At 42.3% G+C, this 27108-nt stretch overlaps 1 protein-coding gene across 2 annotated transcripts in view; it reads left to right on the top strand.

Annotated features, from left to right (window-relative positions):
* Positions 1–27108, top strand: part of SYNE2 (spectrin repeat containing nuclear envelope protein 2) — a 205929-nt gene that overhangs the window by 141744 nt on the left and 37077 nt on the right. For both annotated transcript variants that reach the window (XM_076345620.1, XM_076345619.1), the window contains exons 82-98: positions 309–491; positions 936–1082; positions 2797–2973; positions 4764–4919; positions 6553–6702; positions 9086–9256; positions 11171–11304; positions 11615–11819; positions 13812–13991; positions 15469–15597; positions 16158–16312; positions 16659–16806; positions 18029–18123; positions 19496–19730; positions 21158–21352; positions 22132–22257; positions 24250–24405. In XM_076345620.1, coding sequence (XP_076201735.1) covers positions 309–491; positions 936–1082; positions 2797–2973; positions 4764–4919; positions 6553–6702; positions 9086–9256; positions 11171–11304; positions 11615–11819; positions 13812–13991; positions 15469–15597; positions 16158–16312; positions 16659–16806; positions 18029–18123; positions 19496–19730; positions 21158–21352; positions 22132–22257; positions 24250–24405 — 2742 coding nt within the window. The remainder of the gene's footprint in view (positions 1–308; positions 492–935; positions 1083–2796; positions 2974–4763; positions 4920–6552; positions 6703–9085; positions 9257–11170; positions 11305–11614; positions 11820–13811; positions 13992–15468; positions 15598–16157; positions 16313–16658; positions 16807–18028; positions 18124–19495; positions 19731–21157; positions 21353–22131; positions 22258–24249; positions 24406–27108) is intronic.

Here is a 27108-nt window from a genome sequence, read left to right as displayed (position 1 = left end):
GAAGGTTGGAGCCAGCCAGAGACTTGAGGACTGGGGTTTCTCCTTGGACCTCTTGTGTGAAGTGGGCATCAGGATATTCCCAATCCCTGTGGAACAAAAGGTGGCATTCAGCATTGTATCAAGCTGGGCAGAAAAAGGCCTTACCTGCTGCCAGAACGTGTTGAGTTTAGGTTTTCTGAACTTTACAAACTTGCTAAAATCTGTTTGTTGAGGCAGTTCATCCTGTGACTGAAAACCTGGTTTGTCTTCTTTATTTAAATAGATACATAAATATTTACCCTCTTTTAAATTTCTCTCGTGCACCTCAGACATTCTCTAAGGAAGTTGATGAAAAATCTTCCCTGAAGTCATCTGTGGTGAGCACTGCCAACCAGCTCTTTCATGTGAAGCAAGCTGATACTGCAGCACTTAGGTCATCTTTGGCAAAGTTTGAGCAAAAATGGGGAGAACTGATTATACAGCTCCCAGCCATCCAAGAAAAGCTTCACCAGGTGAGGAGAAACTCTGCTGCCATCCCTCAGTTCAAGCTAAATAATTACTTTAAAATGTTGCTGCAGGGATTCAGAGAGCCCCCGCAAAGCACCTCTTTCCTAATTAGCTGTCTGTCTTGCTCTCAGACTATCCTCAATATTGTACTGCAGTTTAATTATTGCAGTGGTCTTCCTGGGCTGTTCTGCACATATCTATCATCTTTATTTACAGTTTTATATGAAAGTATGTTACAATTAGAAAGAATTTTATTTCAAATTTCTGAATGCTCGAACTTTTCTTAATTTAAGTCATATGCCCCTCTGGAGCACAGGGCTCACTTTCAAGTTCATACCCCGATAATTGCAATTATAGTGCCTGAGCCTGTCTAAAAATACAGATGTCATCTTCCTTGATATTTCTTAACAAGCACAGTGTAGAGGATTCATTATATGCTTTACCCCCAGCTTCAGATGGAAAAACTTTCATCGCGGGAAGCTATTGCTGAACTAATGACCTGGCTGGACCATGTGGAACAACAGCAGGGACATGAGGAGACAATAAATTCACAACATAGTCCTGCCCAAGTCAGAAGCCTTCTTCAGAAGTACAAGGTAAATGGGAAGCTGTAAGTCCAGGCCTTCTGCAAGGTGTTTGGCTGTAACAAGGATGGAAACAGCCTACAGGCACTTTCATATCCTTCCCCTTGCTCTCGGGAGGGTTCCTCAAACAGTCTCAGAGGTGCCTTAACATCTTCCTTTATAAAAACCTTTTGCTTCCATGCCGCACAAAACACTGCCTGCCCTGCAATACAGCTACTGCCTGCTGTGATATAATCTCCTTTTCCTCATGCTGTCCCATCTGTCTCTCTTGTTCTCTCTCTTACATTTAGATTATAAAATGTGTTGAGCAGGAAAGCTTTGCTTCCTTAGGAAGATAGACTCTGTGTTTGTGCTGTGTTTTAGTCTGCCTTTTCAACAAGGAATACCTCGTAATTTTGGAGCTCCATAGACAGGGTTCATTTAACTAGAGAACAGGGGTTTTGAATATTATGTTTCATCAGAAGAGATAACCTGCTAGGAAAGAGGGACAAGATGAACGTCCCTGCAGAGAGAGAGGCTGCAGCAGACTCTTGGCTCTGTTCAGACAGAGACAAAGCACCAATGGCAGAGGCCGATTGCCCCAGCCACTGGAAGGATTCAAGCCATGCTTGTACCTCCATAGATGCCAGGGAGCCCAACCTCAGGGCATGAATCCCTACGTATTTTGCCGTAGGGAAAAGAGCCGTATTTTGCTCTGCCCTTGCAGAGCTACCGAACGGTGCTCTGGGCTCAGACAGGATGAGAGTTCTGTCTGCAGCTGCAGTTCTCAGACACTCTGGTACTGCACGTAAGGCAAGTGCCAACATAAGCATTTCTTTCAAAGTGCCTTAGTATAGCAGATATATAACATTTTGGTCTATATCAGTTGGATTTGGAAGTTGGAACAGGTAGGTGAGGTGCTGTTTTTAACCCTTTGGATATCTAGAGATCAGTTTGTAGATGTACCTTCTGCACTTGTCAGCCATGTGGGGATGTGTATGCTGAGAAGAAAGCTGGGATGAGGGTCACGAATTCCTACAGGGAAGCAGCTATGGCTTCAGTACCTCTACTGTGGTATTCCCTGGTGGCCTTTTTATGGGTACTACTATATATAATGAGGAGCCCTTCCTCTCCTTTTCTCCTAAGACCTTCTGAAATAAAAGGCATTCCCTTATGTTGTTCTCACTTTGCGCGTAGTTTTTCACTCATCTATCTCAGTGGGCAAAGACACTGGTGCTGGAGGACACTTTTTCCTCCCAGATATTCTGATATTCTGTTCCAATATTCTATTCTGATACCAGGCATTTTGATAAAGGAGCACAAGCTCTTGTCTGCACTTGTCTGTCAGTTGCAGGAGTGTGGGAAGGCCTCGGTCTTAGCCTAATCTGGTCCCATGGCAGTGTGGTGGTATTGTCCAATGGATAAAGTACTGGGTCTGGTACCCCTAGGTTTTATTCCCTGCTCTGGCGCTAGCCTGTTCTTACCTTGAGCTACCCATGTAATGATAGTGATCTTCTGCAAAAGTTTCAGTGGATGGAAATAGCTACACAAACATAGAATGGTAAAAATTGAGAATTATTCCTACAGCCAGGTCTCTTTCAGAAAAATATCTTAGACCATGGTTCAGAATAAGCCATGAATGTCCCATAACTATGCCTTGAAGCATCATTGGAACTGATCAGATTAAAACTGCCAAACTAACTGTTTTACATTTTTGTTCTTTTTTTTTTTCCCCTCCCCCCTCCAGGAATATATGATGGAAATGAACTTTAAACAGTGGATGGTAGATTTTGTTAACCAGTCACTCTTGCAGATGAGCACTTGTGATGTGGAAAGCAAGCGGTATGAAAGGACGGAATTTGCCGAGTGTCTTGGAGAGATGAACCTGCGGTGGCACAGGCTGCAGGCGTCTCTGAACAGAAAGGTTTGATTGAGTTCTCATTGCTTTCTCTCACAACTCTGATCTTGCCTGTGCCAGTGCTCTGTATTTTGCAAGCAGCCTTTCTCCCTGAGTCTGAAAACGCTGTTGAACACAGTGAGACTCCCTGTGCTCTCTGCTGTCTGTCCATCCTGCTGTCTCATGGGCAGCCTATGGAGCGGTCTCGTAGCACATCAGCTATCAGGTGGTGGGCAGGCATCCAAACCTCAGCAAGGTCTGGGAGGATAAACTCTCCTGTAACTCGCAGGGAGGGAAAATAGACAAAAACTGCTCTTCATGACAGCCTGGCATTTACCCAGTATTAGGTGGAAAAAATAAGATTCCTCGTATGAAGAAAATACAGTCAGTGACATGTCAACAAGGAAGACCTATATTGAGAAAACTATGAAAAAGGAAGAATTCAGGGTAGTGTCTACAGGGGAACCTGTTAGTGAAATCTGTTGAAGCTTTGGGGTGCTGTGAAAGTTGGGGTATTTAAAACTTCATGGGAGAAAACACTGGATGGTTTGTGGAAAGGAGAGGTGCTACACTGCTTGATACAAACAGCCCGGCCCTGCTCAGCAAACAGCACCAAAAAAGCAAACAACCCCTCCACATGCCATACGATGGGAATGAGAAATAGGGATATATTAAGCTACCACCCATTTTCCTGTTGTAGCAGTTGGATTTGCCAAAAAAGTAATTATTAAGTAAGTAGCGTTGACAGCTGTATTCAGATGGAGACATATGACCCTGCTGGAAAAGGCGCAGCAGGGATCTGTTCCCAGCCCTGCTCCAGCCCTCCTGGTTCACTGGAAATGGGTTACTCTGTGTCTGTGTCCTCCTTCTGCAGTAATGAAATATGCTTTCCCAATGGAGTGCTTTGAAGATCAGCAGCTGATAGGCAAATTCTACATGTAGACTAACTATACCAGCACATCTTCTGTGTTTCTCTGTAGAAAATCTGTTTCAGGCAGTGCCTCGGAATTACTTTACTCTAGTGAGGCTAGAAATAATCCATGCTTCCAGAATTAGATGCTGGTGCTTGTGTGCCCCAGTGCCCAGAAAAGCTGGTGTGACTCATGCAATATGGAAAAGACCAGGGGAAGGTTAGCATCCCAAAATGCAAACATGAGGCTGCTGGAACAAATCCCTCTACCAGCACATTCCTCTTTCATCTCTGTTTCTCTCCTGAACTTACAGGGCTTTGGGAGAAGCTGCCCTCCCTGAATCCAGATACAAAGACCGCTGAGCAAACAGAAAATTCCCAAATTTTTCTGACTCAGAAAGTCTTCCAGAAACATTTTCAAGTGGAAAATTCAGTTCCTGCACAATTGAAAATTTCCATGTTGAAATTTCAATTTTGTGGGAGAAAAAAGTTATCTTCTCTAACCGTTTTGAAGAAACTGCATTCTAAGATATAATGGATCCTCAGGGCCAAAATTGAAGATAGGAGACTTGAGGTCCCTTGCTTATTAGTAACTTTGTTGGTGTGTTTTAGGGAGAATATGGGTTTTCAGACTCCATATGAATGTGCCCATGTAGCCCAGGGTCCCCCAACTTGTCAGGTCTGCAGGTTGCCAGCTCCAGAACCCACACTGCCTTGTTTCCTTCCCAGGGAAAAGGTCAGATCCTAAAGAGCCAGTAAAACTTTTTAGCTTTTCCTTTCAAAATATTTTCTCCAAATAGTATTTTCAGTGTATATATTGTAATCTTAAATTTTGTCGTGGAAGGGGGAGCCCTGTTTCTGCCCACCTCTAGGTTTAAGTAAGTTAAAACAGTTCTGTAACTTTCAGATACAAGACCTGCAACATATTTTGGAGGATATTACTGAAAATGAGAACAAAGCACAGACTCTACGCAACTGGCTGGAAGCTCAGAGTGATCGACTGAGATCTTTACAAACCCCAGCAAGTCTGATCTCTGCACAGAACACATTAGATGATTGCAAGGTAAAGCATTATACGTGTGATATTATTGTAAAAACCGTATTTAGCACTTTGCTGAAGCCAGACTAAAGAATTGCACAGATTTTAACAGAAAAAAATGTAAAGGAAGTTGCCATTTCCTAGAAGAATACTACAATGTAATTTTAATTAAAGCATGTTAGGTTCAGGTGATAAAGAACTAGATCCACTTTTAATGTGAAATGCTATTTTATGTTTTTTTCCTCCAATTGAAGATGCATCTGCTGTTGTTCCATGGTATTTGGAGTGTTGTGCAGCAATATTGTAGATCTTATTCTGAGATGCCCCCAAAAGAAGAAGTAGCTCTCAGTTCAGCACAACCATGGCAAAAGCTATTGATTCCATTAGTTTGAAGAGCTCTGTGGTGGCAGTGTCATGGAAACTACACAGTCCCATTTAGAAAAATAGCAAGCCTCTATACTCCTGCCCTAGAATGTAGTCTCTCTGCACCAGCCTCCAGAATCTGGGTATACTTTGGTTTTGTTGTGTTTTTCTAGGCATCAGTTCCCTCAAAATTAGTACAGGTGCAGCCAGGTAATAATTGGCTCCTATTACTCTGACAGTCTGCTGTTTTCATTCAGTACAGCGTTCCCTCTCTATTTTTTAACATGGAATATTTGTTCTTTGATTGCCATGGTTACATGTCTCTCTCTGGTAGTAGGCTGCTTTTATTGCCTAGAGTGCTCTGTTATACACCAAGTTACTTGTCTCTCTGAAGCACTCTGAAACGTATCAAGGGGCCAGAATGGAAGAAAGACACAGGGTATCTTTGACTAAAACACTAACCTGCTCACAGCAAGGTACAGTGCTAGGATGCAGGTGGCTAAAATGTTTCATTAAAATTAATTTGCTCAATAAAAATGAGGTCCAAATTTGAAAATGTTTTGAGGACAGTAAGTGGGGGGGGAAAAGGTCATGGCTTTAAGCGTATTGTTACAGGAAAATGTTACGGCCCATTGTGCATATGGATATTTACTCATGTTGTGAAGAACTTATTGCTGAGCTTTCCCCAGCATGTCAAAACTAGCTTATAATCTTGCTGATTGTGTTAGGGGAGAAGTTACTCTCCCAGGCATCTCCATTGATTTCAGTGGGGTTTCTCACATGGGAGAAAGCCTCTGACTAAGAGGACAAGCTGAAAATAGCTCTAGAAGTTGTTAGGATGTCAGGGACCCTCATATTGCAAAGTCAGTTCCTATCTTACCTTTGTCTGCTGGAGCGGAGGAGGACCCGAATGCTAATCTGTCCAAGGAAGAGTTCCGCTGCATTAATAAAAAACTCTTTGCATCTGGAGAGGTACAAAGAGGAATTAGCTGCTGATGGTGGCTGAGGAATTAGCTCCTGATGATTTCCTTCCCAAGCATGATGTCCAGTGCTCATGCTGACACTAAATGGACTGATTCTAGCTCTACCTGCAGGAGACTTTCTAAAGCAGCCACTGTCATTTTGAATTCTTGTAAAGCAGTTGTTCTGTGAGAGGTGGTGTTGCATGGCTGAAGAATTACACAGAATTGGTTTTAAAGAAGGAATGTTTATCTAAGCTTCTCACACAGAAGGTTTTTTCTATGGTCTCATTAAAAGATCTTATCTTCCTTTTTTTTTTTCTTTTTTCATTTAGGAGCTAGAAAATCAACTCACAACTAAATCCAAAACTCTTGATGAGCTCAAACAGAGTTTGGCTTTGAATGGTAGTGCAGAACAAACCCCAGAAGCTCTGTCTTTCAAGATAGCTGAGCTGTGTAAAATGGTGGACAGCATTGTAAGCCAGGTAAAAGCTTTGTTTGCATTCAGATTTCCTCCAGTACATATTCTTACCACCAGTGTTACTGTCTTCTTCATGGGATGGCAGGAGCTGGTACAAAAAAGATGCAAAGTATTTCTTACTCTTAATCTTAACCTTCCTAAGAACTTCCTTTTAAGTCTTTACCATAACGTAAATTAATATATTTCCAAGGCTGAGAGAGAAAAAAAAGTGTGATCTCAAAGTAGTTTGAATAACGAGGGAGGAGGGACAGACCCCCATCTGCAGTTTAAGAAAATAAAGAAATAGCATTGCTATTTTTCTATCAAGTTGAAAATGGAAACCTTAAACTCTCTTACTCGATCTGCTTCTCGTTCATATCCTGGTCTTTTTCTCCCCTGTAGTACACTGGTGGAAGCTGCCTACTCCTGCCCCATTCTCACTGTAGCGTTTCCGTCTCCCAATTACTCTTTCATCCACACACCTGGATGGCTTTCGCTGTCTTCAAATCCTGTGTAGTTTCCAATTGCTTCAAGGAGAGTCTGGCAGATTGGTTTCCCATGCAAATTGACTCCCCAGCAATTTGCATTTATACTTACATTATTTTTATACTCGGAACTGATCTTTTTTATCTAGATGTAATTGATAGGTGCAGAAGATATAATAATGAGTACATTTATGGATTTAAATTTGTGATAATAAATAACCATATACTGTAGAGGATTATACGTGATGCAGTGATTGTGTTTATAGTTAAGATTCCCTTACACTTTCTATTATAAACGCCTTGCTTTTGTTCCTCAAAACTTTGTGAAACCTGAACACTTTTGCTTGAACTCTTCCACATGAGGTGTCAGTCCAGGACGGGTTTGCTGCTTCTTGTTTTAGGTTTCAACAGAAATGATGCGGCTGTTTCTTACCAAGAAAGCAGAGAAAATTTTTTGTGTGTACATGCTAAAAGTTTTCCCTTCCGCTGTAGAGCTGGAGATTGAAATTGGCAGGATTGACAGCCTAGTGCTTTTTTCTTCTTACAGTCACCATGGGTCACGTTAATTTTAGTATTTTTATGACTTAAGTATCAAACTTACAAACTACAGAATGTTCTTACAGCCTAGTTGTCTGCATGTGCAATGAAACACCGAGTGTGGCTTTCTTCCCACGGGTGACTGCTCTCAACAGAGCCAGGCTGTGATTTCAAATATAGGTCTAAGGATATGTGGTACTGTGATTGTATTGTCCGTAGGTTGATCTCAAGACTGTGAGGCTGTGGCCCAGAGGCATTTCACGAGCACGATGTCTTTCCATCTTCCTTGTGTGGGCAGTAATTAGCTGCAGGCTACAAAAAGCAATTAGAGATTCCTCCCACCTATACCACGATTCAGATGAGAATAGGGATGATTAATCCATCTACTCCTGTGTACCTGGAACTAGAATACTAGGATACAATGATCCATGCAGTCTATTTAGCCTGCACTATGGTGTAGAAAAGTCTTAATCTTCCATTGTGTGGATGCATAGTCAGAACTGAAATCTGGCATCTGGCTTTGCCAGGTCCTATGGAGACATGCTTGTTTGCTTGCCTGGTTTTCATGCTCTTCTCAAAGCATCTGGTACTGGCATGACTGAAAATAGATATTGAACTAGATGAATGTTTTGTCTAACCTGGGACGTGCCTTATGTACTTACCTGATACAGAGGGATAAAAATGGCAAATCACACTGAAGGAGGACTGTGGTTTTGTGTTTGCAATGTCTAGGAGTATGTGGCAAATGGAAATCATGCTTGCCCCTATATAGATTAAACAACTGTAATAGTGAAAGAGACATAGAAAACAAAGAGGATATCCATCATTTAATTTTATATGAGAATCCTGAAGTTCCTACACTGCGATTCAGGTGGGCCTGCATTATTAGAGCACAATGGCATAAGAGGGTTGATAGCTCTCCAGAGTATTGTAGTAGCGTCTTCTTCCATACAAAACAATTTCTGTTCAAATTTTCATTAAAAGGAAACTTGATCTCTGGATCAAACTATCTGCTTCCTAAGAAGATTAAGGCTCTCAACTTCCTTCCACTTCAGGTTGATTTTCGCAGGAAGGAATAAGCAGTTCATTATTTCAGTACTTTTTACTTTTTGGGGCGTTCTGGAGTTGTGGCTGACAGAATAGTGCTACCTTGGACTCTGGTTAAATTTTTATCTCCAGCAAATTCTTATACTTCACTCTAAATACTGTTTACTGCTTGGTTTGAAGCCTGCACAATTCCTTACCAAGTAGGAAAATACACCAACTTGTGAAATTCTTGTGGATTGTCATGGAGTGAGCATTGAGCTTAGATTTTTAAGTCAATTTAAAGGTGATTTATATGTCAGGACTACCAAAGAAATAGTAACAAAAGTGGTTCGTTTGCAGGTTGCACAGTTAAAGACCTCAATGCAGTCAATACTGGAGCAGTGGAGAGCGTATGACGAAGTTTATGCAGAAGTCAGCCTGATGACGACAAGATATTCGTACTGCATAGACCAGTGCAAACCTTCTGTCATGTCATTGGAAGCTTTGAAAAAACAGGTCAAAACTCTCCAGGTAAATCTACTGAAGTTGTCTTATTTCTGTACTTCCTTCTGTGCCTTTAAAGAAATACACAAACAAACTCCACTGAAAAAAAGACAGAAAAATTTATCTGAGCAACTTCCTCTTTATTATAGTGCCATTGAAGTCAGTGGAATATTTTTTTTTCCCCTCCAGAGGCACTGAGGACTATTTTTAGACTTCTTACTCTATTTAGCACATAAGTTCAACTTTGGTGCAATTTAGGTACCAAGGTTCAAGAGAGAAGTACACATCAGCTGCTACCATGTCTGCCTTACTGTGGGCTAGCAGAGCCTCCATTTTGGATTGCAAAGATCCCATGTAGTTTTAGTCTTCTGCACATGCTGGAAGGCATCCCCATATGAATGGCATCCTCATGCTCCCTTGCACTACAGAGTCCAGATGGGTATGTGCACTCCACCACCATCCCTCATGCTAATGTCTACTCAGTCCATGTCTAATCCACATCGACAGCAGGAAGTTTGACTGAAAAGGCAGCTGACAAAGGAAAACCTAATGCCATCGCTGTATGTGTTTGCCTAAAGGTTACTCACCATTCAGGTGAAAGCTGTTGGTACTCAGCTCATTGGTTGAAAGGAAATTTGTCCCTTTGCTTGCGCTTCCCAGGGAAATGCCCTTCCATAAGTCTGTAGCGTAACCTGGAAGGAGATGCCTGTGCATCGATGTTGGGACTCAGTGCAGAAATGAAGGGGACCTGGGAGAAAATTGGCGAAGGGACCATGTCTCTACATCTGTGATTTGAACACTCTTCTTGGGGTACTATGTCCCAGCCACTGTGCCAGTGACCACTGGCACATTTTGCATTAAAGTGTTACTTGCATTAAAGCATCTTTCCACATATAAACAGCACTGGAGTCAAGGTCCAGGACCCAGGATTCCCCATCCCAAAAGCTGTGGCTTGGGTTGGGTGGGTGCAGCAGCCCTGGGTCAGAGCAGGGGGATCCACGAGCCTGGCATTTCCCATTCCTCCAGCACGAAGTCAACTGTTCAGTCACCCTCCAGAGAGCTGGAGTTCTGCGCAGCCTCTGAATGAGGCTGGGCATAAATGCCGGACGTAAATGCTCTGGATCGTCCTTCTGCTCTGCTTGGCTATGACAGAGTCTAAGTGGGGCATCTAGAGTAGGCAGTCAGGCTGGCCCCAGGACTGAACGTTTTACAGATACGGCTAAAATCCCCTTACCTGGCTTAAAACGAGTGTTGAAAGGCTGTGTAAACACTCCCTGTTTTGGTGTAAATAAGGCCTGTTTTGGTTTATTTTCAAGTTATACAGAAGTGGTGCAGGACAGACTGAGGCTGTGAATCCCGGTTACGTGTCTCTCGGCAGTAAAGCCTGCATAAGCGCTTTCCACCCTCACCTGGGGACACGTAATAAATGGAAGGAACTGGGCACCTTCTTACCTCTTTCCTTCCATCACCCTCTTTATTTTTAATCTGGATCAGTTCACAGATACGATCCACGGCAGGGTTCTGCAATTGCCTGTATCAGGAGGGGGAACATGCAGCCGGGAACAGGAGTTGTCAAGCCAACTTTACTACCAGTAGAAATTTCCCTGAAACAGTGGCTTAAATAAAAACATTTTTGGTTTCTAGTGAATTAATTTAATCAGTTCAAGGCTGTGGCTTTGTTAAATGAGCTATTTCTTTAAGAGCAAATAAATTACCTCAGTTTAAAATAGGCCTCCTGAATGATTTTTTTTTTTAACTTGGACCATTTCACCTCTCTTTTAGCTTCCTAATTTTTGGGATCAGGTGTTACATTTTTCACAAAAATTTTAATCTGTGCTGCAAACGTGTGGCATTATTGCTACCCTATCCCTACCAATCTATAGGGGAAGCTATACTTAGGTCGTTCATCTCCACAACTAATTGCAATAATCCATTTTGCAGTCTCTTCAAGATGAATCGGAGAACAGTGAAGAAAGTTGGGCTAAGCTCCAGGCTGCTGCCAGTAACCTGAAGAAGAACTGCTCCCCCTCCTTTGCAGAGATTATTGAACAGAAGTGCATGGAGGCACACGCTAGGTAAGCTTGGGAAAAAGACCCCCAGTTATTAGTATTTAAAAAAACCCAACTTGCTGAGGCAGGACTTGAACGTCTGTCAGACTTTTAAATCTATATTAATACGACTCAGCTGTCTAAGGGTACCTGTGTGAGGAGTAGCTGATACTACCTTTTTTGTGATGGATCACAGAGCACAAAATGGTGCTCTGTCAGCGGGCTTTCAGTAACATGGGTATGAATGCGAAGAAACTCCCACAGGAATCCTACACCAAATCATATGCTGGAGGAGAATCTACTAGGAAAATGCTCTTATCCTTTGATATGTTGGCAGGTGGAACTCAGTAAATGAAGACATCACAGATCAACTGCGGGCAGCGCAAGCGACCCTGCAGCTTTGGGAGCCCTTCGATACTTTATGCACTGAGGCAGCAGCCAAGTTACAACAGCACAAAGAGCAGTGCACTCAGCTCTTGGATGCTCACATGCCTGAGGATAACATGATAGAAACCCTGAAGCAGAGAATACAGGATATAAAGGTACATGAATATGTTTCTGCTGCCTGGTACAAACCAGGATTTATTTTTGAGAAACAAATCAAAAGAACACCTTGTTCTCCCCCCTTCCCCCAAATCCAGTCAGTGGAAAACATAAAAGTCTGTGGGTTTTTTCCATTAACAGGCACCTTTGTATTTCCTTTAAATACTTTGACCAGATCCTGAGACCAAACCAAACTAGAGTTAGCATAGGATGAGAAGAGAGAAGAAGGGAGCAATCATATTCCATCTCTGCCCCTTTCTGTTCTATACAAAGAATCAGGCCTGTGTTGGAAGGAATCATTAAACCAAAAATTATTTGCTTTATGGGGCACTGCTTGGGAGGAGAGATAATATCTACTAGAACAATAGCTGCGGTAAAAAGACCAGTTTTCCTGAACACAGGACCTTCTTGAGGTCTTCTACAGTCTTCAAAGTCGTTTTATTTGGGTTTGGTACTTTTTTTGGCCTGGTCTGATAAGTTCACAGATTTCTGAGCTCATTAGATTATTCAAAATGCTTCTGACTTTAGGCAAATGAGATCTCATGCTGAGACCACAGGGTACATTTGACTCTCTCAGGAAGCAAAGCTGTCATTAGGTTCTGACATTTCTGGTTTCTTCAGACTGCAATAAAGAAATATAATAATCTTTATTTCAGGACAGAGCAATGATTCATCATGCTTTGTGAACCTCTAGCCACATATTGGAAGAAGTCCAAAGTACTCCATTTTGTATGTGGCCAATTAAGAAACTTTACATTATGGGAAAGAGAACTCTCATATTTCTTCCTGTGTCAGAAACAACTGACAGCAGTAAAGCTTAGACCAAAACATTTTCACTTTCTTCTGATCTATTAATGGCTGTGACATACATTCATCAATATGTCAGCAAAAAGGTATCACATTTTCTGGAAATTTTTTGGAAGAGTTTTGCACCTACTAAACAAGGCATGACCACTAGAGTGCCATTAGCACTGTAGATCTTGTCCTGGTATGTGTGGATAGGACACACGGAATTTATTGTCGTTTTTTTGAAAGCGGTGAGTTAGAAGAATGGGGATCAGTGATATGGCATATGAGTTACGTGTATTTGAAAATACACGTGTGTTACAAAACTGTATTTTAATCTCTCTAATCTTTTCCTCTAGTATATATTAGGAAAGATTATGGTTTTATGGAACTCTGTCGCCACAATAAATGAAAATAAAGTCCTATATGGAGAGTAAGAAATCAAAATGGGTTATTTACTAAACGGCTGAAGTGGCAGTTTACAATATGATCCATTCCAAAGAGCGGGGTCAGAAACTAAGAGCCATTTTGCTTTTTAGGGAAACATGTCTGCTCTTTGCTATCCATCAAAATTCTTTGTTCATTACTCACAGATAAGACAAGATACAGTGGCAAATTCCAGGGGGTTTCATGGCTAAAAGTAAATGACAGTTGTCCAGGTCTAAAAAAAAAAAAAAAATCAAGTACATTGAACGAGTGTAAAATGACTCCCTTTGTTCTTGAACTGCCTTTAGAGTTTAATTTTATAGCATCATTTCTGTAGTAAAGGTAAACAAATAAAATCAAAACCATAGTCCTCAGTCACTAAGGGATCCAAAGTACCGGTATGTTTGTAACATAATAGCATTTCTCATCTGCAGCATGGGCCAGTTTCTCCATCTGCTAGTGTAAATCCATTCTGTAGAGAGGGATATTCTGATTTCTCTCCCTAATCTCCTCCATAGCAGTAGTATCCCACTGCCTGAAGTCACTGGTGTTCCATTGAACTTTGAACTGTGCCTTTCCCAGCACTAGAGTCAGTGGATGCAATTCCCATTATCCTCCGAGTAAAAGACTGAAGCTTTCGCCATAGTTGAATTTGGCTCCCAGAGGAGATCAACAAAAAGAGCTTAGTTACAGCAACAAAAGATACTAAATGAAAGTGGCACATGAATGACGATCTGATTCATTTGCTGACTTTTTTTTCTTTCCCCTTCTCTCATCAGAATTTACAGCATGGCCTTCAAAACATCACAGGATGCCGTACCCAGATTTCTTTGCTGGCTGATAGGATAAAACAGCAGGCTGGGACAGCTGCACAAGCCTTTCTTTTGGAGAAGCTGCAGCCGCTCCAGAGAGCATCCTATTTGGAAAAGATGTTGCAGAGGAAGTTAGATGAATTTGAGGTATTTTTTTGAATATTAAATTAGCTGTCAGTGTGAGGTTAACTTCTTCACTAGAGCCCTGTGTGAGCTACCTTCTTCACTAGAGCCCTGTAGTTCTTGAATTGAAATGAAATTTCAATAAAATAAAACTTGACAGTATGATCAACTATATAAAGAAATAATACATAAAGCGAGAGGGACAGGTGAAGGAAGGGTTTCACCCTTCTTACCTGCTTGTGTTGCTCTAACAAGTCTTTGTAAGCGGACCTATTACAGTCAAGCAGTATGGGACCCGCAGGTGATTAAAGGTTAGGAAATGTATTTTTATTCTATGAACTTCGAAGTAAGTTTTAAACTTTCTCAGCTCTGCCTTGGAAAAAACCTAAGGGCTTCAGTTTGCTTTGATAAGAGTGCACACAATGTACCTAAAACCAAAGAGAAAACTGTGGTTATTTGATGTAATTTTGAAGACCAGATTCACATCCCTGTTCAGGCAGAGTAGGGAGGGACCTGGGTCCAGGCTTCCCCGTATGATGCTCTGTTCACAGGAGTGCTGGGGGATTGATTTCACCTCTCCGCAGGTATTCCTGAGAAAACTTCCAAGCACATGTACTGCTGTACATTTACTGATGTAAAACTAGTCTCTTCCTGTGAAAAAGTCTGGTTTCAATGAATTGTTCTGTTCTAAAGTAAACCCAAATTCATCAAGAAATTTTCAGCCAGCTCTATTTATAACTCCATCTACCAGCACAGTTCAGTGGCTGGAAGCCAGATATCTTTGTGAAGATAACAGATTTCTCATATTCTCTGGGAACTTCTCGCTCCATGAAAAATTTCATTTCTGGGTAGTTATTTTCTCTGGTGTAACCCTGTAGCATTACCACAGAACTGTCTCTCCCCACACCAATTTTTGCCATTCAATCCTTATAAAAGTGTTGCTGTTTCAGTGTTCTTAGAGATGCAGAGCTTAATTCTTGCAAGAAAGAAAAAGCTTCCCCAGTGCTCTTCTCCCTGACCCAAAGAAACCAACACAGTGAATAAAAAAGTCGAATTCCAGCCCTGGTTATTTCTCTCCGCAGAGCTCATGTAATCTGCACAGCCTTGGCTGTGGGCACAGGGCAGCAGGCCCTGTGTGTAGCTCAAAGGAAGCTCATTTTCACAAGTTTCTTCCCACTGATAAACTAAGTTTTGGCTTTCCAATTTCACAATAAATCAAACAGCCCAAAGCTACAAAAGCATTGCAGATGCCCCTGTTCTTTCCATATATATATGAATCTCTCAGGATTTAGAGATTCAGTTTCTGGCTCTCTGCTTTGGCTTAAATTTTCCCCTTATCCAGTGCAAAAACTGAAAAAGTTCAGTTAGTGAGTTATAAATACATTGGAATTTGGATTTAACATCTGTTTGTTTTCCTGACAGTACAGCTTATTGCTCCTTTTTGTATACCGAATATGAATATTAAATCATAATTAATGTAAATATGCAATATTCACCCTAGTTCAATCTTTTACAACTGGAGGATTTCAAGAACTGCCTTGAAACGCTGGAGGGTTGTGTCAAGAATTGCACAGATGCCTTCGATAGTCTCTGCCTAGAGGGAGAAACAGACAACTCAGAATTGCTCATGGTATGTTTGGATTCCCAAGTACAAAAAGATACATACTCAAGATTTAAGTGTCCATAGGATACTAGCTCTTGCCTACTTCAAGAAACTCTTTGTGTCCTAAGTGTTGTAGTTATAGCACTTCCATCAGAGTAACTATAATCTCATCCAAAACACAAAAAGCAATGATTTACATCCATAAAAACTCTAGATATGCATTGCAGGCCAAATGCCTGCATGGAGGGGAGGAAAATCACATAGATTTGGGGTTGATGGGAGATTTTTTTCCCCATCTTTGCTCTGGAGCTACCCTGTGGCCCTCAATGTAGGGTACAAAGTAAATCTGCAAGTGCCAGCTCTTGAGTATCTGTTCAGTACTGTTGGAAAAGTGGGCCCTGTGTAAGGGAATTGTGACTTTTTTGTTTCCTATATTCTTTGAAGTTAACACAGAAATGTTGGGGTTTTTTGGGTTAGCATTTTGGATGCATAACATGCAGATGCTTCCTACAGAAGAGGCTTCTATATTTCTTTGAAATGAAAGAAAGGCAGTATTTTTTGCAATTAATTTATTTTTTTACTTCCAGAATCACACACTGGAGCTTGCCGCACTTTCTCCAAGCATAGAGAATTTGAATGAAGCAAGCATTAAGGTGCCACTCAGTGACTTCACCCTGAAGAAAATGCAGAGCCTGACTCGGCAGTGGAGTCAGAAAACAGCAGCTGCTCTGGAACGCTGCAGGTCCGAAATGCAAACAAAAAATCACTACTAACCATTTTCTTTTCTGTGAGAAAAATCAAAGCCAAATTAAAGCATGGGAAGTCTTGCAGTCTGTTCTCAGCTTTCTCAGGGGCTTTCCAAGTTGAATTCCTGCCCTTTCAACTTACTCCAGATTATTCAGTGGCTTTTTGTATTCCAAGTCACTTGAAGCAAAAATCTGGATGTTCATAGGTGAAGAATGTAGCAAAGTGCCAAGCAAAATCCTACTATGTTAGTATTGCTAACTACCATGTTAGACCTTATGCAAGCATATCTAGAAAAACAAGCACCAACACAATAGTTTCTGATGATTTCTTTTGTTTTACAGTGTGCTTGAGGGAACTCAAAATGATGAAAAGAAATTCTTTCAGAAATGTGAAAACTGGATGAAATTCCTAGAAAAAATGAAAGAGGCCTTAAAAACAAATATTCCAGGACGGTTTGAAGAACTGCAGGAGCAACAGAGGGTATATGAGGTAAAGCTAACTCTAAAGATGGAAGCATCTTCTTGAATGGTGAAGGTGGGGGGAAATCACTAGAAAATACTATGCCTTTTGAAATTAGATCTGGGCAGAGTTTTACAGAACATTTCACTCTTGAAATGTGGCCTTGTATGTATTCAGAGGAAAACTTTGAAATGTGAAAATCCTTTTCCAAAATGGATGGATCCCTTTTTGCAGGGATCAGACCTTTAGGAGTGCGTCCTCAAGTGTTGCGTCATGGAAGTCCTAGATTTCTCCAACCCTGAGGTTACTCTCCTGTCTGCCTGTCCTACAGAGCTGAAGCCTGTGGCAACTAGCTAGGCAGTTTGCTGGCGATCTGTCAGGAACCTTACCAGTTTCTGGAAGAACTGCATTTAAAATGAAATGTTTTCACAGCATATTTCCATTTTGACCAGTTATAAGATTTTGGTGGAAATCTATTTCACTGGCATTTTTCCAAACACTTCCTATTTGTTATAGAGAGATAGTGCTTCACGCATGTATGACAGCATCCATTCAGAGGAGAAGGTACATTGCATACTACCAGTAGCATGTGGATGCAATTCTAAGCAAAGTGTCTACCTATAGACTTTGTCCTAGTGGTGGGAGGATGGAAAAGCAACCAAAATGCAGAAAAAAAATCATGTGGTAAATGCTAAACATCATGAACAGTTAGGGTGAGCTTTGTGCTGCCGCAGTGGACCACAGCTTCCCACTACCCAAAGTACTGCTGCTAATTCCACGGGGTGTTAAGTCTCTGTGTGTTAGTGATATTCATTAGGGACCACAGAAAGTTATTTTCTCTCTTTTACTTAGACCTCTCCAATTCATTCATTGCAATGAAATTATTTATAGAATGAACTTTTGATATCGTTGTGATAAAGAGTAAATTCTTATATGTAGCTTTTTTATACCTTTTCTATGGGTTTCTGTCTAGATTGCATTTCTCATTCATGAGTCCAGCAAACTTTAGGCTTCAAATTACCTGTAACATACAGCTCCTGGTGGGTTCTGCTATCACATATGTGCAAATTACACCTGGTATCCAAAAAGCGTGGTATCTTTTAGGATGCATTTGACGCTAGCACTTGAAAATAATAGAGCTTTCAGCATTTAAAACTAAATCAATGCTGTCACTCTAGAGGAGCAGAACCAGCTTTCATAACAAAAGTTGTTCAGTGAAGAGTTAAAACTGTTGTTCTCATGGTATTTTCAGATGCTGCAAACTGAGATTTCCATAAATCAGCAGACATTTAATTCTATCATAGCAAAAGTTCTACTCTCCTTGGAATCCAGAGAAGCAGAGAAAAGGTAATCTATTTGTTTTGCTCCCGAAGATCTTGGTAATTCAGTGAATATGCTCTCTTCCTTGCAGTTGGTATTGAATCTTTGCTCTCATGAGTACACAAACCCAAATTCTTGACTGGGTTTACTCTTTAAATAACCCCCTAGCACATTTTGCAGAAGTGTGAGGAGGTGCAATAAGAAACACACACAGGTGCCCTGGCCAGACTGCATTTTGGGTAGTAACTGGATGTTCTGCCTAACAAAAATAATTGCTCCTGGACAGGAGGCTTCCTTTCTACTGCTACCCTGCAGTTGTTGAAACTAACTGTGGTCGAGAAGCTACATTCCTGCAGAGGGTAATGAGGATGCTGCATATGAAGGATCCTTCCTCTCTTCCTAGGCCTTTCTACTTTTTAAAGTGCAGAGGTGTGAGACTATCCACGTTGCCGCTGGCACACATGACAGGGCATTGAGTCATTGGCCACGCAATCCAAAACTTACAGTAGCTAAACCTGTTTTTTATCAGAATGATCTTATACTTTTCTCTTAATCAATGGAGAGTGAGAAGGAGCAAGTAATATTTGTGAGCAGAGGTTCAGCTGCCTCAGGCATTTCTGCTGTGAAGACATTGCCCCTCTCTGCCAGAGCTTGCTGCTCCCAGGGAGTTGGCAGGACAGTGTGTGTGCTCCCCTCAGCCACTTCAGTACGACGTCCGTAGCTTGGCTTAAAAATGCCAGGGAAGGTAGGGCTAAACTAAGCAAAGCTGCTGGATTTTTGTGTTGAAGCTAGCCCCACAAACACAGGTGTTTGTATAAGAGCTAACCTGAGGGCCATGGCCTCCTGCAGAGGAGCAGAATTGGTAGATGGGGCTTGTCTTAACCACTCCAGCTAGATCTGCTGGATTATCTAATCACGTTGTAGGAGAGGCCAAAAAACTGTTTGAATGGGTTCAATAACAACACAGAGCCTTTTCACTTTGCAGTTAGGTCCTGCTGCTGTAGGATACAATAATGGTTGAACTCCAGCTTACAGCCTGGTAAAGGCACAGATCAATTTTGCAGCATAATCAGAGATCTTGTCTCACTTGCATTGACTTTCTTCTTCAGAGAAGTGTTTAGTGCATATTGTTTCTGTGATTGCTGTACTAGGTATGTTGCTATACCAAAATCGCAAGAATGACTTGCATTATCCATTCTTGTACCACGTAAAAGTGTTTTTGGATTGCTTAAAAGACGGAATACAGAGAGCAGGGCTGAGCTTAGGGCTGCATAGAGCTTTTTGCATAGTTGGGTATTGTAATTGGCATACAATATTGCAAATGGAAATCCATCACAATTATTGTAAAATGCAGCCTTGAGGTCAAAATATATTAACACTCAACACTTGTTGTCTTCAGAACGGAGTTTATTTCCAAACTCACGTTGCTGAAAGAGCAGTGGCAGAATGTTATCCGGATGGTTCAGCAGAGGAAGAAAGACATCGATGGACTCGTGAGCCAGTGGCAGCTCTTCAGGAGTTCCCTGCAGAGCCTCAGCAGATTTCTTGCTGATACAAACAGCTTCCTCATAGCTGTGAAGAGCCAGGACTGTTATAGCCTTTACCAGCTTAGAAATCTAATTCATGATTTCAAGGTACTGTATTTATTTCTCATAAATCTAAAATCTGGGTTTTTTCTCAGACTGAAACAACTTCTGTCCAGTAAGGTAAAAAGCTTTAAAATCACATGCTTTTTGGGGAAAAAAAAACTTGCTGACACTTTTTCTTAAAGCTGAGCACAGATGAGAAAATGGTGACATTGTGAAAGGCTCATTATACTAGGAAACTTCCTGGTCAACATTGTCATTTAGTAGCCTTGTATGCTTTATAAATATTACTGATATGAACATGGAAATGCAGGGTGCCAGGGAGATTAGGCAGGAACCCTGGTCAGCAGGTACCCTCTAGGTCTGTATGCACCTTACTGACACGGCTGCTGAATGCAGGCCTTGCAGTTTGCCTGAAGGAAGCAGGCACATATGCGGCAAGACAGGCCACGTGGGTCCTGTGTGTGCAAGGATGGGCAGGAGGTGCCGGGAGCAGAGGATAAAGCACTTGCAAGGGGGTCTGTCCCTGGAGCCACCACTCCAGGATGCACAGACCTGGGCAGCAGTTCTTCAGGGTAGTGAGTTCTGCATTTTACGTGCAGTGGAAAAAAGTATTTTCCTTTGTTAATTTTGGGTATCTTGGTTTTCCATTTAATTATGCACCTCTTTGTTTTATAAGAAAGCAAAAACAAGCAGTGAACATGATTGTTGCTTAAGGCAATCTAAAACCTTTCAAAAATATGTTATTGAATGCTATTTGCATGGGCCAAGATTTATTGTGTTCCCACACGCCTAATGTTGATGGATTAACACATTACCAGTATTCCATTTGGCGCTTGTCCTATTTATTTCATCTTTACTTTTACCTGCTGTGTAAAGATGATTTTCAGTGGATTTTACAAGTTAGTGCTCATGCTTTTCCTTAGTGAGAAAAGCTAGAAAGTCTTCTCCCTCCTACTCCAAATTGCCTTCCCTCCTGCTGTTGTTTTACAGAAAGAAACAATGATCATATCTGCTTGTGTTATAGACCAGTTCTGTTGTAGGCAAATTATTATTGATGGCTTACTTCACTTGGAGCATGTCATGATTAACAGAGCTGTTATCTCTGAAACATTTGTCTTAGTTGTTGGTGCTAGAGGTGCTAACAGATCTTAAACTGCTTTTTTTATTCTGAATAACTCATACAACTGAATTTCCATCTTTTTGTAACTGCTGCACTTTTACTCTATAGATTCAGTCTGTGAAAAGCTATTGTAGAGTTTTATAGATCAGAAGATCAGAAAGAATCTGATTTTTCTGAAATTAAAAAAGCAGATAGGAAAAGATCTATTCTCATTACTCTTTCATGAATGTGAACAAACTAGTGCCTTGCAACTCCCTTTGTGAGTCTTCACTTCTTCCCAAGTGAACGCCAGTGTGCTTCTAAAGCTTGCTAAGAACAGCTTAGAAACTTAATTTTTTTTTTTCTTTTAAAGAGTAAGGCAGTGATTCTTCAGAGGTGGCAAGCCATGTACTCCTTAATCATCGATGTTGGGGAGAAGTTGCGCACTGTCTCTGATCCCGAGACCAACGCTGTTCTCCAGGAGGAGCTCAGCCAGTTACAGCAGAGTTGGGGGGACACCCAGGTCCAGCTGGAGAAGAAGAAGATGCAGCTCAGCAGCACTCTACAGGTAGATGATGCCCTCCACAGGGAGGAGCGACACCTGCTTCTCTGGCGTTGTGTCTCGAGAGGTCCCCTGCCCCACCATCCCCAGGGCTGAGCTCTGTAGCAACAAGGCAAATGTTGAGCTGCTGCTCGCTGCTGAGAGGCTCTGAGGGAGGTGCCTGTCATGTGCCATCAGAACATGTGGGAAGCTAAAACTATGGTCTCCTGATTCTCCAAAGGAAAATGGAGTTGGCATCCATTTCTTGCTACAATGTATGTTCCCACTCTGATTGTTCTGATGCTCCCTGTGGCCTGGACCTCTCTCCTGCTTCGGGCTGCGAAGCCTAAGCTAAAATTTAGCTTAGAGGGAGTTACCATGACTTGTTGCTCCTCCTGTTGTTGCACCTCTAAACAGAAGGGTAGGTCATACTTATTTCCTTAGAGCAATGAATTTGCTTTCATGGCTAGACAGCACACAGGTATGTCTTAAAATTGAATACTGTCATCAATATGATCCCCAGCCCAAAAACTACGCTTAAAGCCTCTCAGGTTGGACAAAACAAAATGAGCAGAAATGCTCTGTAAGGCAAACCTTAAATACAAGAGAGGGTTCAAGTTCTGTAAATCCATGCACCAAGTTCTTGTGGGTGGTACTATCTATCAAAAAGAAAATTCAAATAATCAGAGCACATGATTATTTACTTCAGTGGGTTGAAGAGGCTATTTTGTAACATATCCATATGGTCCAACATGTCACGATAAAGTATCTTCACCATTTATAACTTCCTGGGTCTCCTGGAGCAGAGCTGGGACTGCTGTGAAAAGCAAACCAAGGAATTGGAAAGCAGGCTGCGAGAGCTAAAGGAGAAAGTAAAAGATCCACTTCCAGTTGAACATGAAGAGCCCTACAAAGCCAAGGAACACATTAAGGTATTGAACAGCCATATTGTATTTAAATAGATGTAGTCTTTGCACAACACCTGATCCCTGTAAAATCAGTTTTCCCTCTTACCTGCTCTTCTGTGACACTGAATTTCTCTCCTTTATACCATCCTGATTGCTGCCGATCTTCACAGTCCAGCTGACCAAGAAGATTACGTGTAGAAGTAGTAAAATTTGGAATTTTTTTTCCTGCTTCTGCTCCCTTTCCACGGTCTGAATTTATAAAATAAGCAGTTCCTCAAACAAAAGGGAAAAAACTCCCTGGTCTCAGCTCGATTGGCTGCTATTCTAATGGCTGAATCTCCCTTTTTGTTTTCCAATCCATTTTGGACAGGGAGCTCCTCAGGCAAGAGACCTTGTAAGTCTGCAAAGCACCATGCACACCTGCGGGATCTGAGAATAATTAAAGAGAAGGAAAATTTAAGAGTAAGGGAGTGGCAAAAGCCCTTGCAGCCCATAGTGCACCAAGAAAATTAAATAGTAAGGAAAGCATTTCCAAGGGATAGGAGACATTTTGTCTGGACTGGTCAGTCTTTCATCATGCCTTTATTAAGTGAATTGTTGACCTGTGTAGTGGGAACAAATAAGCTTATTAACGAGCCAAGGCTTTGAACTCATTATCAGCTGTCTGAAATCTTCCTTGTGAGTGCTGGCTGCCTTTCCCACAGCAGCAGTCTTGCTGTAGCCCTGAATTATTTGTGAGATGGCAGCACACACCTCCTGCCTCTTATTCCAGTAAGAGAAATTCAGCCGCAGAGGCGTCAGGATCAGACAGTGTCAGTGTCTTGGGTGTCACAGTATAATAAAATAAAGGACCAAAATGGCATGGGGGAGAAGGGACCTCCTTTCCTTTCCCTGCATTTCACTCTTCTATGGAATAAAGCTGTTTTTCTCTCAGGCCTGGACATTATACGAGGCTGGCAAAGTCCCATGAAATTCCATCATTAGCTCCATTAATGCAGAGATTCGACCCTTGTTAAGACATATAAATGCACATGTGCACATCTGAAGGGAGTAATTTGTTGTGAGCTCAGGTAAATTTTAGTCTCAGGTTTGTTTGGTTTTTTTCCTCCAGTGTTGAAGCAGATCAGATTTTTTTTTTTTTTTATGATTTAGATAAGTGACTGGATCAAAAGACCTGTGAAATGCTCGCAGGGCTTGGAACCAGCACACTTCTCCTGATACAAGCACTCACAATTTTTTTCCCTTTAAAATGAGACAAATTGGCTCCTCTGTAAGAGCTTTTTTTATTAGAGGAGCCAGTGACACTTCCCAGCAACCACCTTGCAAAATGGGACCTAGTACCTCTTGTGTAGAGTATCATGTTTCCCAGCTGCCTGCAGTGGTGTCTCTGCTTTTTAGGTGACAATTTTAACACTGATAAGGAAAATGCATAACCTTGTTATAAAGGGAAAGGGGAGTTGGGGGAACAAAGCAGAAGAGAGAGCGTGTTTCTGTGAATGAGCAGTTTAAAAGCACCACATTTCTGACAAATCTGATGAAGTGCCTGTGAAATCATTCATTAGAGAAGGGAACCAATTTTGGTTTTTTAGCCTTTAAATAAATAACCTGAAATTGGAATGAATGCAGGTGGAAAGCAACTTGGCCAAAATAATTAAAAAAAAAAAGAAAACCCAAAGAAGTGGGCACGTTCCTTCCTGGATGTGAAACCCCAAACGCTGCCCTGGAGCATGGGGAGCTGCAGGGGGCCAGGTAGCGTTTCGGCACTTCGGGATGCAGCGGAGGCTGCTGCTGCACCAGTTAATCGGCAGCAGCTCTGCCCTGGGCTCCAGCGGGCTCCGAGTCAGACCCTGAGCCAAATACACGGGGACCCCATCCAGTCCAGCTGGAGAGCGCTGCACAAGCGGCTGCACATTCCCCTCCTCTCCTCCCCCACAGGCCAGGCAGGGGATTAACGAGCAGGTTTGGAAACCAGAGGAGCTTAGTGCCAAGGTTTGTTCTGGGTGCGTTTCCATGCAGGAGCTGGAGCAGTCGCTGGCAGACTGGGCCCACAACATGAAGGAGCTGCGGGCCATGAAGGTGGAGCTGGCTCACTGCATCCTCACCGAGGACATGATGGTGCTCAAGGAGCAAGTTGAACATTTGCACAGGCAGTGGGAAGAGCTCTGCTTGCGAGTAAGTCTTCTGCCTCCTCTGGGGTTTTATAGCGGGCTGTCCATAGGGCCTGGCAGAAAAGGGGGAGCGGGTTAGCAGGAGGGATTTCTCTTGGGGTTGGCTCACATTTGCAGTCTTGGGTGGGGATGGGGCTTCTCCTGGTGCAGCTGACCAGGGCTGAAGTTTGCCCTTTGTTTCCTGGACACAGACTGCTGAGATTTTATTTGCAAACCCTTTGTAACTGGTGAGTGCCTGAATTGCACAGAGCTCAAATGCAGCTGTTTACTGAAATGGGTGGCTTTGTTCTGGGCTGCCAAAGGGAGGGCGGCGGGGGTGGGGGGGGGAGAGAGGGATAAACACAGGAATTGCCTGAGGGCATGAAGCAGGGAAAGGAAGGGGGAGGTCTTTGCAATGTGATGTTAAAAAAAAGTGTCAGGAAGAGTTGATAAAGAAAACTTAAATGTGTTTAAATACTGACTCCTTGGGTTTAAGCACATTAAGAACTGACTTGTTTTTTCTGTAGCAGTAAAATACTGTGAAACATTTGCATTCTTTGTGGCTTGTTGCTATATTACACTTAATTTAGTGCTGCATGTAAAATTGCTGGGGAACATTTACCAGCAAAGTCACATGAACTTGATTCATTAGGTTATTATGCAGTTTGAATGTGTGTTTACTTTGCCCTGTTAACAGGATTGGAAGAAGTAAAATACTTCGGGGTCTTAAGTTACTCTGGATGGCTCTACATGCCAGCAAGCCAAACTCTTGCCTCTCTTTACTCACAAGTCAATAGCTTTTATTTTACAGTTTGTAAAGAAGTATTGAAGCGGGTTAGTATTTCGTGTCTAACCCTTACTCAGGCAAAGGTAAAGCAATCTTGGTGGGAATATTGCCAGAGTAATGAACAGCTATGCTTATTTCACAAACTTTGGTGTGATGAAATAGTTATTTGGATTTATTTTTTGCGTTGCAACGAGAAAGAAGAAATTCGTATCTTTGCCTTAAACTGGACGGTTAATCTACAACCAGTGTTTTCTCTGTTATTGTTTCTGAACTCTGAAAATAATGCCAGAGACACCCTCCCCCCTCCTGAGGAATATAGGCCATTATTTTTAAATCAAAATGCCTGAACCATTCTCCTAATGGGAATCTGTAGTTAAGCCTATAAATGAGAGAACTTTGTTGTTTTTCCTTTTTTGGTGAACTGCTGATGCCTGCTGTTTCAACTGTGGTGAACAGCCCTGAAAATTAAGCTATCTTTTGTATGTACCCCACTACAGTCTATCCAAGCAGTAATTTCCTGTAGTAATTTAAGTTCAGATTTTATTCAGAATTTCAATTTTAATTTCCTGAGGGAACAACGTTTAGTTCAGTCTATCTTGGAGAGAAGAAAGGGGTGACATTAACGTGACTGTGTTAGGCACACAAAAATCTGTAGTGGGAGGAATGTATTCAGTGCTGCAGCAGAGGGACATACTGAAATGTTTACACAGCCCTAATGTGCCCCGGGAGAGCCTGCACTGATGCTCAGCATTGGACAGGAGGGTAGGAAAGCAGACTTTATCGGTTCTGCTGCTAGCACGACTGCTTTGTTTTGGCTAACAGAGGAGTCAAGACGTTTTGTGTGAAAAAAAATCTGCAGTATAAATGCAGAGAAGTGAAAGCCTTTAAGAGCGAGACGCGGCTGTAGCCACGGGAGTGGGGCAGCCAGATGCCTGTGCCGGTTGGGGCAGGGACTCAAACACACTTAGTGAACAGATGCACTCAAGGGATTAGCGTTTACATAGCTGCCCTTGCAAGGTACATGTAGGTCAAAGATTTAACTATTCATATCAGTGAGTGTCCTGTCCTAATGAACACTAGCATATGGGTTGGGCCTGGACCTTGATATTCTTTTAGCCTCCCTTGGGAATGCTCAGAACGCTCCTGCATCATGCTGTGGATGCAAAATGGAGCTGGTACCGGGGCAGCTGGTCCAAGGAGAAAGTGCTCCAAGCAGTGTCTTGAAGGTCTCATGTTCCTAGAAGTTTGTCTGGGATGTTTTGGCTCATTCCTGTTTTACCCCCAGTTTGCTTTGCTTAGCCAGTTAAAAGGTGGTTCCTGCTCTTAAAATCCTGCCTTGCCCCGTGCTTAGCAGGCAAAAACGGAGTCACGATCATTTCAGGATTTAACGATGGTTTTGCTGACATGCATAGTCTCTTCTTCTACTGACCAAGTTAACTCATCTCTGCAACTTGGGAGATGCTGCAAGTGGTAGAGGAAGGAGGAGGGATTTACCCTTCATCTGGATGTCTGTAAGGCCTTTGACACAGTCCCCCACAACATCCTTCTCTCTAAACTGGAGAGGTATGGATTTGATGGGTGGACTGTCCAGTGGGTGAGGAATTGGTTAGATGGTTGCATCCAGAGGGTAGTGGTCAATGGCTCAATGTCCAGATGCAGATCAGTGACAAGTGGCATCCCGCAGGGGTCCGTATTGGGACCAGTACTGTTTAATATCTTCATCAGTGACACAGGCAGTGGGATCGAGTGCACCCTCAGCAAGTTTGCAGATGACACCAAGCTGAGTGGCGGGGTCGACACACCAGAGGGACAGGATGCCATCCAGAGGGACCTGGACAAGCTCGAGAAGTGGGCCCATGTGAACCTCATGAGGTTCAACAAGGCCAAGTGCAAGGTCCTGCACCTGGGTCGGGGCAACCCCCAGTATCAATAGAGGCTGGG

Source organism: Aptenodytes patagonicus, chromosome 7 (assembly GCF_965638725.1).
Source record: "Aptenodytes patagonicus chromosome 7, bAptPat1.pri.cur, whole genome shotgun sequence".
Taxonomy (NCBI): Eukaryota; Metazoa; Chordata; class Aves; order Sphenisciformes; family Spheniscidae; genus Aptenodytes; species Aptenodytes patagonicus.
The sequence above is the reverse complement of the archived record's forward strand: the minus strand, read 5'-3'. Positions and strand labels throughout refer to the sequence as shown.